The sequence below is a fragment of the Clarias gariepinus genome, chromosome 6 (genome assembly GCF_024256425.1).
Source record: "Clarias gariepinus isolate MV-2021 ecotype Netherlands chromosome 6, CGAR_prim_01v2, whole genome shotgun sequence".
Classification (NCBI taxonomy): domain Eukaryota; kingdom Metazoa; phylum Chordata; class Actinopteri; order Siluriformes; family Clariidae; genus Clarias; species Clarias gariepinus.
The window spans coordinates 19,772,722-19,784,405 of NC_071105.1; the positions used below are offsets into that span (position 1 = coordinate 19,772,722).

Here is an 11,684-nt window from a genome sequence, read left to right on the forward strand (position 1 = left end):
CACATCCATAGGGTCCCTGGGCTGATCCTAAGCTTGGGTTACTGTCTTTACAGTGTTTCACATGTTCTTCTTGTGCATGTGTGGGTTTTCGTCAGGTTCTCTGGTTTCCTTTTATCTTGCAAAAAATGCAAGTGGATTGACTACACTAAATTCCCCCTAGGTGTGAATGAGTATTGTGCTCTATGATGGACTGTTGTTCTGTTCAGGTTGTGCTTTGCTGTTTGCCCAGTATTCCTGGCAAAGACTCAGATCCACCATGACCCTGACCGGGACAAACCAGTTCCTAAAGAGGAATGAATAAATCAGTGACTTTCCAGAAACCGATCGAGACATTAATGCCTTCAATCATATTGTTTACCATTTTCTACCTAATAATTCACAAAAAAATTGTACGTTGTAACAGTTGTATAATTTATACATTTCTCATTGATATCCATGGGTACCTGAATATCTTTAAATTAAAACCTAACTATAGCTCAGGTACACTGAATTAGTCACTGCTATCATTGGATTATGCTCTCCTTGTTTCTATGGTGACAGGCACAGGAACCCTTATGCAGACAGTGTGAGATGAAAGCATTGTGATGACATGCACTATGATGGCACTGTGCCCTATATGCTGTGTCATGCCTGCAGCTTTCCTGAATGATCCATTACTTGAGTAAGCATTTTAAGATTCTTCACCTTAAAAAAAGATTTTGTCCTATGAAATGCCATATTAAATGCCACGATTGAAATTAAATGACTTGAATGCCCTCCCTGCCCTCCTCTCACAAGCATGTATATGTGTTTATTGGTGGTAGAGTGACAGGAAGTTTTATGTTCCAGCATTTGCTCATATCTTTGCTCATATATCCTGCCTCTTCCTTTTAGTTATGCTATCAAATGTAGCCATGCTGAAGTCTTTGCTTGCACATTGATCACTTACTTTTATAGGGAAATTGCATACTTAATCATTTGTTCTCTCTGTTGAGCTATATGTGTCTCCCTGCTGCCCTTTGGGATGTGACAACCTGATCCCGACATACATATGCAGTTGTAGATTTCTTTTGCTGGGTGATTCATGAACATGCCCTACACCTTCTGATGATGGCACCTTCTGGTGCTGCTTTAATCAAAAATACTGTCCTGTTGTCACCCCAGGAATCTCACTGAAATTTTGCGCATAGTGTCTGATTTTGTTTTAACACAGTTAGTTCTGTTTTTCTGTCCTTTCTGAAACTTTATGCATAAATGTTTTATAATTAAGCTACCATGTGTTAATCAGAAGATGATGCGTTCTTCTTTAAAACTTAGTCCTCTCACAGTTTCTTTCTCTTTTTGATCCAGGCAGTTTTTTTTGACCGTTGTCACCCCTGGCTTGCTCATTAGGGCTGCATAATATCATATTTACCATTAAAAGCACCATACAAATACATTTCAGTTGTATCATTTGTATCTAATGTATAATTTTATTAATGCTCAATAAAACAGACACATGTTTCAAGTTAATTAAAATGTGTTAAATAAAGGTGAATTAAAATGTTTTTAGTTTGTATATTTATATAATATGTAATATGTAATAATATGATTACTTTATATTTCATATTTACACTCACATTTTAAAAAAACATTGTGTGATTACATTCCAAATTTATAACATCATTTAGTTCTCCTTGGGTTTTGTGAGATATTTATTGATAATACTCAATTCTTGCTGAACAAGAACCTTTGGACATTCAAGTGTAAAATCATTCTGTCTGACCTTGTGACGGTGTAAGCAACACTGTTTTATCACTCTGGCAAGGTCTTCACACTTTATTTACTGTATGGCTGCAGACCATAAATACAAATGCAGTCTAGTGTTGGAACAATGCAATGTCACCATAGTGGAAGTGTTCTTCTGGATGTAAGAAACATATTATTTGCTTAAACTCTAAGTGACCTTTGGCCACAATAAGTATAAGCTGCCATATATATGCCAATAAAAGAGTTAAAAGAATCCTGTACTTCATAGCTGCATGCTTGCTGACACTGTATACATGCTATATCTGTGATTGTATTTTTATTGCGTATAATCACAGACATAGCATTTTTACAAATGTCGTCAGTGTCATTGAGTCCTGGGATGGGTTTAGGTTTAATTGTGTAACTGGCAAAACCCAACATTAAGGGAGAAAAAAGGAAGCCCCGTGCTACTGGTAGTGTCTTGGGGTATACACTAAGACACATCCACATACATTACATGTTCATGTCCAGTGAAGTGTGCAGGGGCTCAGCTGCTTCAGAAAAGCTGCAGAGAGCTTCCTCATTATAAGATGCACACATACACACACAGGCACACACACACAGCTAGAGGTCCCTTGTTTCTACCGTGCCAGAGTGTCTCCTGGGACAAGGCCAAATATACACTGCGATAATGGCTTGTATTACACCACTTTCAGAAGCACTACTGAAAAAGCCATTAAGCCATGTCAGGATACTATAAAACAAAAATAGGTTCAAGACCTATATGTTTTATAGACTTTGTGTTAGTTTCTGCTGGTGTAAAAAACAAAATATCATATTAAGTGTTATATTAATTATATTATTATTATTCGTATTATAATATCATATTAACACCGCACTTTGCACAGTCACTATGCCCAAAACACTGATCAGCCCCACCATTAAAATCACATAACATTAACACATTATTATTTAATATTATTATATTAATATTACACAATATTTATTATCAGTTATATACCAATAACCTGGTGACAGGACCATGGTCACCCACGGCTCATCTGAGGCCAGTCTATCTTGTCTGATCCTACAGAAAAGCCAATGCAGAACAAACCGCTGAAAAAAAGTCTATGCTGGCCATGAAAGGCACCAGAACACCCAATGAACCATAGCCTGATGGTTCATCAAACAAAAAGCCCAAGGCTGATGACCTGACCTCCAAATTCCCCAGATTGCAATCTGATCAAGCACCCATGGGAAGTGCCGGGCAAAAGTCTGATCGACAGAGGCCATGCCCCGCAAACTACAGCACCCAAAGAATCTACCGCTAGTGTGCTGGTGCCAGACACCACAGCACACCTCCAGGGCACCTGCATAGCCAAGCCGCAAGGGAATGCCCTGGGTGTTACAAGAGAAACCTAAAACCTAATGTTAATCTTTTTAATGTTATGAAAAATATTATAAGCCTTTATTGCATGATCATATATTTTGTCATGTGTAACATTAATTGTATTGCTTTACAAGACTTAAAAAATAGCTGGATATCGTATTACAATGGAATTGCTGGCATTTAAATGGTGTCAAAATCAGGACATGGCATACAGGATACAATCACCTAAAATGACTCCTTTATGCATCTGTGCTATTTAAGAACCTACCTTGTTCAGCATATTATAATGCACTCTTTGTATTGTTCTAAATTCAGCTGTTCTTTTTAGCAGGGCTAAACATAGCATGCTGGGATGTATGCTACAATCATCTGCATTCAGGAAGTGCTGTAATTTGTGCAGAGACTAAATGGCAACTGAGTGACTAAGCAGTTTTTTTCAACACCTGCGTAGCCTCCTTTGGGATTAAAAAAGAAATGGCCTGATATAATAACTGAAAAAAGTGCAGAATTATCTCCATACTATAATGTGATTTAAATGCAGGCCATCCAGGTGAGGCAGGATGCAATGTGTAGCATTGACAATTTTCATATATATATATATATATATATATATATATATATCACCAGGCTATTAAATAGTTTTGTGGTATAAATAGGTCAGTGGTAGTGAAAGCTAAGCTGCTTGCATAGTGGCTTAATGAAAACATTATGGAGCAGCAGCGTGACACAGCAGGTAGTGCTGGTGTCTCACAGCTCTGGTGTGAGACACCACTCTGGTGGTTTTCACCCTCATCTCTGATTACTGTATGTTCAGAGCTTTGCATGTTGTCCACACATCCATGGGGAGAACATAATTTAAGATAGTATGGGATTCCTTCTCCTTTTTTCAGCTCCAAAAAACATGCCAGTAAATCAAATTAATAAATGAATGAATCAATTATAATCGTGATCATATTCTACAGTATAGCTAAACTGTTTCAATCCATTGGCATTCACAAAACTGAAGCTTGTAGTATAGATCCAAACTTAATTAATTACTGTAATTAAGAGTTTGAGTTAATTGATTACAGAAATTCCTAAAGGGAGACAGAGTGAGAGAGAGAGAGCGAGAGAAAGAGAGAAAGAGAAAAAGAAAGAAATATTATGAGATAAAGAGAGAAATCATTATGATTTGTTTGTAACACAATTTATTAGATAATCTCACCTAAAACATTGAGAGTTTTGGTGCTTGGAATGTCTAATAGTTAATACGTAAACATTTCCTTAATAACAACACACTAACACACAGACATTTGGTTTCCAAATAGCACAAATGGTGAACACATAAAGAGAATCCTAAAACCCATCCTCACCCTATATATGTATTACTGTAGTAGACAGTTATGTCAAAGTCAATCAGATTCCACAGCGTCTTTTGAATTGATTATAAACATTCAATCCAGCAGTGTATCCAATGTCAAGGCCACTTCTAGAGTTTTTCATGATGAGAAGATGATAAAAAACGATACGGATATCTCCTAGATGGGTTTGTGTGCTTTGTCCTGTGCTTTGTCCTGTGCTTAGTGGTTGCTGATAAATCTGTCTCTGCTGAAACAAAATAACACACACACACACACACACACACACACACACACACACACACACACACACACACACACACACACAAAATTAAAACATATCAGGCATATGTGGTGTAAAATCCAGTAGGCCGGTCCTGGAGAAATTATTTAAATTTCAACAAGACAAAAACCCAAAGCATACCACCAAGAAAACAACAGAGTGGTGGCTTTCGAACAACTCCAATGACAATGGTCATTGTCGCCCAACCAGTGTCTGGACCTGAACCTCATAGAACATCTCTAAAGAGACATGAAAATAGCTGTGCCCATTTAACCTGGCCGGGCTTGATCTCCTGCCAAGCTTGACTCTGCCAAGAAGAATGGAAGAAACTTCCAAAAGAAATGTGTGCCAAGCTTGTAGCATCATTCCCAAGACGTTTGAGGATTTCATTGCTGCCAAACGTGCTTTAATCAAGCACTAAGTGATGGGTCTGAATACCTATGTAAAATGAATAGTTTAGTCTTGTATATAAATATAAAATAGTCTGTTTATATATAAATATAAAATGGCCAAACTTTGTAAACCTGATCATCACACACATATGTGTTTTTTCCCTAAACTGCTTACACAATTACAGTATAAAGAATTACACAATAATATATACATCCTTTGTGTGCTGTTGCATTACAATTTCCCTTCACTGAAAGCAAAAGGGGCCAAAACTAACAATTCTCCTATGTCCAAAGCAACACCTACAAAGACATGGTCTGCCAAGGTTGAAGTGAAAGAACTGGAGAGGCCTGCACAGATGCCTGACCTCAACCCTGCTTTTGAGTTGAACAGAAGTAGTGACTGCTCTTGACGCCTCCTCAACCTACATCAGTGCCTGACCTCACTAATGCTCTTGTAGCTGAATGAACACAAATCCAAAGAGACAGCCTCCAAAGTCTATCAGAGCTTATTATTAAAGTGAATGGAGACTAAATCTTGCTTCATTTAATTCTATTTAGTTTTTATTTATATAGCTCTATTAACAATAAAAATACTCCTTGAGATGGCAATAGGAAGAAACCTTGTGAGGAACCAGACTCAACAGGAATCTCATTCTCATTTGGGTGATAACTAGTGATAACATGTAATGACTTACCACTGTCATCTTCGGCTTGCCTTTTATTGATCTGTTTGGTCATTAGGGAGCTATTTTCTGTAACACTACTTTGCAATCAGGTTTGTTGTTAAATGCATTCAGTCGAATCTAATCTAATAATATAATCATATTGATTTTTGTTGTTGTTTTTGCTTCTCTCAGATTCATAAAAGCCATGAATATTTTCATAATTGACCTTTGCTTAGAAAAGAAAATAGCCTAAAGATATGTAATTATTTTAAAGCTATGCTCCATTCTATACTGTATGTAATCACATGTTATTGCACATAATACATCATGCTCAGAATTCTCACCATTAAAACATACTGTTTGAATAATCTCATTAAATGTGCATATTTTAAAAATTAACATCATAGATACAACTTTAAAATATTTTTAGTTGTTACTGAGAATATCACTGTCATGACAAAGCATATAATTAATATTGAATGCAGTGTTAAAATGGACCATACTATAAGTCACTTCTCTGTGAAAATAACAACAGCTCCACTCAGTCATATGATTTTCAGAACAGCAGCCAGAGCTAAAAAAAGATGTCAGTTCTTTCTATGTAATTAATGATGTGAGAGCCTTCAGTGACAGAGATGAAGTGTGATAACACCCTGAATGAGCGTGAAATGAATACACGAGTCTATCGATACACTGCGACTCCTAGTGGTAGTACAGAAAATCAAAAGCACACACAAACAAGTGAGATTTATGTGCAGACAAACAAACAATACTTGCATTACAAAACACGCCCTCACACATGCTTTCAGATTAAAGGTATATAATATGCTTCAGTTGCAGAGTAAACAGAAATACTTTTGTGATTTTTTAAAAATAGATTTCATTTACATATAGCTTTGTTTTGTCAAATAGTGATCTATTTCAGACTGAACAGATTTGCTTTTGTAATTTTATTTGTTACAGCATGAATTATTAATTAAAAAAACTTATCAAATCATATTGATAGATATATCAATCAGTGAATACCAATTCAACTTTTTTTTCTGTGTTTGTCTTAAAATCCAAAACCTTAACAGTAAGTGCACAAAATGCACACACTAGCTACAAATGTACTCGGAATAAACGATACTGGTTCTTGTAGACATGCTAACCTTCACCACTTTCACAGTGCATGGGAAGCCTAACACAATAAACATAGGTTACCTTTAAAACTTCTTTTCCCAGTTTGTAATAGAGCCACAGGTCAGCTTGATTGTGTCATACGAATGCCCATCAGCAGAAATCTTTACTAGTCCTGATCTATTCCACCTGCACAAGAGAAATAAAAGAAAGAAAAAAAACACATTAATATTTGTTGTCCTTACCAACTAAAGCAATGCCAAGCCTACTCAATTATGAGTTAAAAGTAACTTGTGAATCTGAGGCTGAATAGAAGCGACAGCTTATATTGCACGTTATCAGCTGAAAGCTTGAATTTCCAAAGACGTCAGACAGCTCATTTCACACCTCCAATATCTCAGCTCTCTGCCATGAAACATCATGCAGCAGCAGCTGTGCAGTGTGATTATGCATGCAAATTTTTCTCTGCTAAACCATAAATCTGAAGCAATGGAAGAATAAATGCATAGCTATGAGCATATTTAAAAATCAACAGAAAACAAACAATTATAGAACTATTTGCATGCCATAATTAACATGAAAAATGAAATTACTTTTTGTAAAAAAAAATCAAGACTTATGTTATGCTTTAAAAAATCAAGTGAATTTTTCTGGTATAATTTGCAAAGTACAATATATTTCATTTTTTACTGTTTTTTTTTCTGGCGATTTCTTGCATCAGCCAAAACACATCACGTGATGGCAGCACTGAGCAAAATCAGCTTTTCTTCTCATTCAAAATAATAAAAACAAAATATCTAATATATAAAAAAATTAAACAATGGACAGTATTTTCCTGGATACTGTTAAACTTGATACTCTGTTCAATAAATGATAAGTGATATTACTGAAATAAGCCTTTTAAATATATATATATTTGCTTTTTTTCTCTTTTTAACATTGAAGAAAAATTATTTCAGGGTTCGTACTTGATCCAAAGACATGACAAATGAACGAACGAACGAACAAACATACAAACAAACACAGACATACAAACACCTAAGCCCTTGCTCACACAGTTCACAAAGCTCTGATGTATGGTTTGAATTTTGCTGGACTTTACTGAGATCGTGAATGACTAGGATCAATAACAGAGGCAGTATCCGAGGTTTTTTAATGAGCTTGCTCAGTCATATAGTGTTCGTCTTCCTCAAACTGACAGCCTGCTGGGCTTCAAGCAGGTCTCTAGCCATGCCTGATTTGGTCCAACATCTGCTTGAATAATGTTGTATAGTACTATAACCAGTTTTGTGGCTATCTATGACGGCATCTACACACAATAGAACTTTCACATTTATTTTGAGGTTTTCCGCTTCATAATTACTTTTGGATTACAAATAAAATGATCAAAAACAAATACAAATGCATAATTTGACCTCCTTTGGGAGATAAAGTTAGCTCTATGTATTAGCTCTATTTGTCTGTCTCTAGCTGGTTTTGCCAGCAGAGCTTTGTGAACCATCTGGAGCGAACGGCGATGAGAGCAACGGTAACGTTAACTGGGGTTACCCAGGAAACTGTGGTCGCTATGGAGACTGCATCATCGGGCGGAGCCAGGGGTCTCGACGGGGAGGCGAATCCGCGCGTGCTCAGCTCAGTCCTGTTTTCTCATGCAAGAAACGACAGTGTTTTCTTTTGATGCCAACCTACTATGTCTTTGTCCGAATGCTAATCACTGGGAATACTAAAGGGAAATAATAAATACAATCTGGGGGGGAACTTTGCTGTTTACGTGGCCGATTACAGCAATTAACATCCATTTGGTGATAACTCTTTTCACACACATTTTTTTCTGCACAAAAAGCATTTTTGACTTATAACAACCCATTATTCCTTTTGTTTAACACATTGTTATTTGGTATAGCAAAAGGCGATTTAATTAATAAATACATACAATAGGCTATATATAAATATTTTTGACACTTTGATGACTTTATGCACATATGTCCAGGTTGTGGATGCTAACAAAATGCATGTGACACTAACACGTGACCTCCGAAAACATATCGTTTCATCACATTAACAGGCATGTTGTAATATATTGCCAATACGTATGATGACGATTATATATAACATTGAGAACAAATTCAGACTGACAAGCACAAACAATTCAGGATTACTTTAGGTTATTTGATGTCCCTGACCCGCCCTTCACTTTTAACAACTAGCCTACAGAGAACGCATGATCGTCTGCAGGCCAACAGGTTTTAGTCTGCATGAAGAAAATCCTAGAGCAAATTGGAGTTGATTTACTGCATCACTGGCTGGAACTCCGTTTGCTTTACACGTCTGTGAAAATCTTTTTGATGTTTACGCAGTTCTGATTATTTTGGTTTGTGTAGTTAGCTTGCTTAAAGCCGCTGTTTATTCCCTCCTCTATCACCATGTATTCCGATTTGCTGAGAGACGAGGTACTCCGTGTCCGTTTCAGCTCCTCAGCGGAGTCGAGATGCTCGCAGCTGCCCGCGTGCAGGTACTGCGCGTGCTCCTCGCCGTCTGTCTCCCGGTGATAGAAGTAATTGAAATTGGAGACGATGACGGGTACTGGCAGCGCGATCGTCAAAACACCAGCAATGGCACACAGAGAGCCGACGATCTTCCCGCCGATGGTCACCGGGTGCATGTCTCCATAGCCCACCGTAGTCATGGTAACCACAGCCCACCAGAACGCGTCCGGAATGCTGCTGAAGCTGGAGGCCGGGTCGTCTGCCTCTGCGAAGTACACAGCGCTGGAGAATAAAATTACCCCGATAAAAAGGAAGAAAATAAGCAAGCCAAGTTCCCGCATGCTGGCTTTGAGTGTCTGTCCAAGGATCTGGAGGCCCTTGGAGTGGCGCGACAGCTTGAAGATGCGAAATACTCGCACCAGGCGGATCACGCGCAGGATGGCCAGGGACATGGCCTGCTGCCCATTGCCCTGTCTTTCTGCCAACTCTGTACCTAGGGTGATGAAATACGGAATTATAGCCACGATGTCTATTATGTTCATTATGTTTTTGGAAAAGGTGGCTTTACTGGGGCAGGCGAAAAAGCGGACAAGCAGCTCGAAGGAAAACCAGATTATGCAAAGCGTCTCTATAACAAAAAACGGGTCAGTAAAAGAACCTGACCCGTACGGGGCTGTTCCGTTGATTACGGGTGCTACAGTGACCGGATCCTTGTCGTCCCTAAACTCAGGCAAAGTCTCTAGACAGAAAATGACTATGGAGATAAGAATGACCAGCACTGACACGATGGCGATGCCCCGGGCCGGGCCTGAGCTCTCCGGGTACTCAAATAAAAGCCAGACCTGCCTTTGGAACTCATGGCTAGGCAAGGGTCGCTCCTCTTCTTTGATAAAACCCTCATCCTCACGAAATTTCTCCATCGCTTCCTCACCAAGCTGATAAAAGCGGATCTCCTCCGAGAATATATCAATGGGCACGTTGACGGGTCTCCGGATGCGCCCGCCCGACTGGTAGTAGTAGAGGATGGCGTCGAAGCTTGGACGATTCCTATCGAAAAAGTACTCGTTTCTGAGCGGATCGAAGTAGCGCATCCTCTTTTTTGGATCGCCCAGCAAGGTGTCCGGGAATTGGTTGAAAGTTTTGAGCTGTGTCTCGAAGCGCAGACCCGATATGTTGATGACCACTCTCTCACAGCACTCGTGCTCCGCCTCATAGCGATCCAGGGACAGGTGGCCGGGTAGCGCCGCCGATTCCTCCAGCAACTCCGTCGCCATCACCGTCATGCTGCCCTTTTCTGTCTCCGCGTAACCGTGATTCTCGGCGTTGTTTCCTCTGTGACGCGTGGACGGCGAGTCTATGAGGTTGAAGTGTTCATCCATACCGGGTGGGGGGGAGAGGCGACAAGGGGCCCGAGAGAGGCGCGCCTCTCCCACCCAGCTTGGAGTGGACTGAAATGATTTCCCTCGCGTCTCCACTGAGTCCTCTGTTCTTGACAGCCGTTTCCGCGCGGTGTCGCCGCCCCACGGCGCGCGCGACGCTCTTTATAAACGCGCGCCTATTCCCGCCCACAGCGCGCGTGCGCTTCACGCACCCTCGCCAAATCAGAATCTAAGTTAGCATAAACATCAATTCCCTTTCTCACTTTTCTCTACGAAAACACACCCATTCATACAAACCAAATAAAATCCAGAGATTCATTAGTCGGTAGAAATTTCCCAAGAAAGAAACCAATTTGAAATAGCAACCTGTTAGATGGTGAACGCGTCGAGTCACCGACTAAAAATGTTCAGAATGTAAAAATGGAAACAACAACAACAACACATGTTGAAAGAACATGCCGCCGATTCATGTCGAGAGCAAAACACTCAGCAGACAGACAGACAAATCGTAGCCCTCAAACCCAAACGCTCATGAAAGCCTTAAAAATGAACATGTCGGGATCGCTTTTGCATTCAAAAACAAACATTAAGGTTCAGGAGTACGCACGGCTGATTTAAGCAATTTCCCTGGGAGAAAAGCCATCGGGTGGCGCGGAGCAGCGCGCGCGCGGGGAGGCTTTACAGCCGGATGGCGCTCTCCATGGTGACGCGGCTCCCAAAGGTGAAACGCGCGCGAGGAGGAGAGCGCAGTGTGTTTGTTCAATATGGAGACCGGAGTCGTGATTTGGAGCCGAGCACGAACAGAGCTTACTTATACACTCTCAGTGTTTACAATTAGTGCAATGCTTATTTTCTGGGCATGTGCGCTCGGACATTTTTCCCACCCAGGCTTTTAGATGGCATTAGGGTGCAAAACATTTGTTGAT

The 11,684-nt window shown here is 39.7% G+C and overlaps 1 protein-coding gene across 2 annotated transcripts; it reads right to left on the reverse strand.

Moving 5' to 3' along the window:
- Positions 1-4,330: 4,330 nt before the first annotated feature.
- kcna3a (potassium voltage-gated channel, shaker-related subfamily, member 3a) lies at positions 4,331-10,878 on the reverse strand. Of its 2 annotated transcripts, none has more exons than XM_053499434.1 (3): positions 8,442-10,878; positions 6,978-7,082; positions 4,331-4,681 (listed from the first exon to the last, which is right to left on the reverse strand). In XM_053499434.1, the coding sequence occupies exon 1, from the start codon at positions 10,756-10,758 to the stop codon at positions 9,214-9,216; it is 1,545 nt and encodes a 514-aa protein (XP_053355409.1). In that variant the 5' UTR covers positions 10,759-10,878; the 3' UTR covers positions 4,331-4,681; positions 6,978-7,082; positions 8,442-9,213. The 2 variants fall into 2 exon arrangements, with proteins under 2 accessions (XP_053355409.1, XP_053355408.1); XM_053499433.1 differs by having other exon boundaries at positions 4,331-4,684.
- Between the last annotated feature and the right edge of the window lie 806 nt (positions 10,879-11,684).

Bases quoted from the DNA above. Each gene is read 5' to 3' on its own strand.
- kcna3a (XM_053499434.1), bottom strand. From the start codon at position 10,758: ATGGATGAACACTTCAACCTCATAGACTCGCCGTCCACGCGTCACAGA.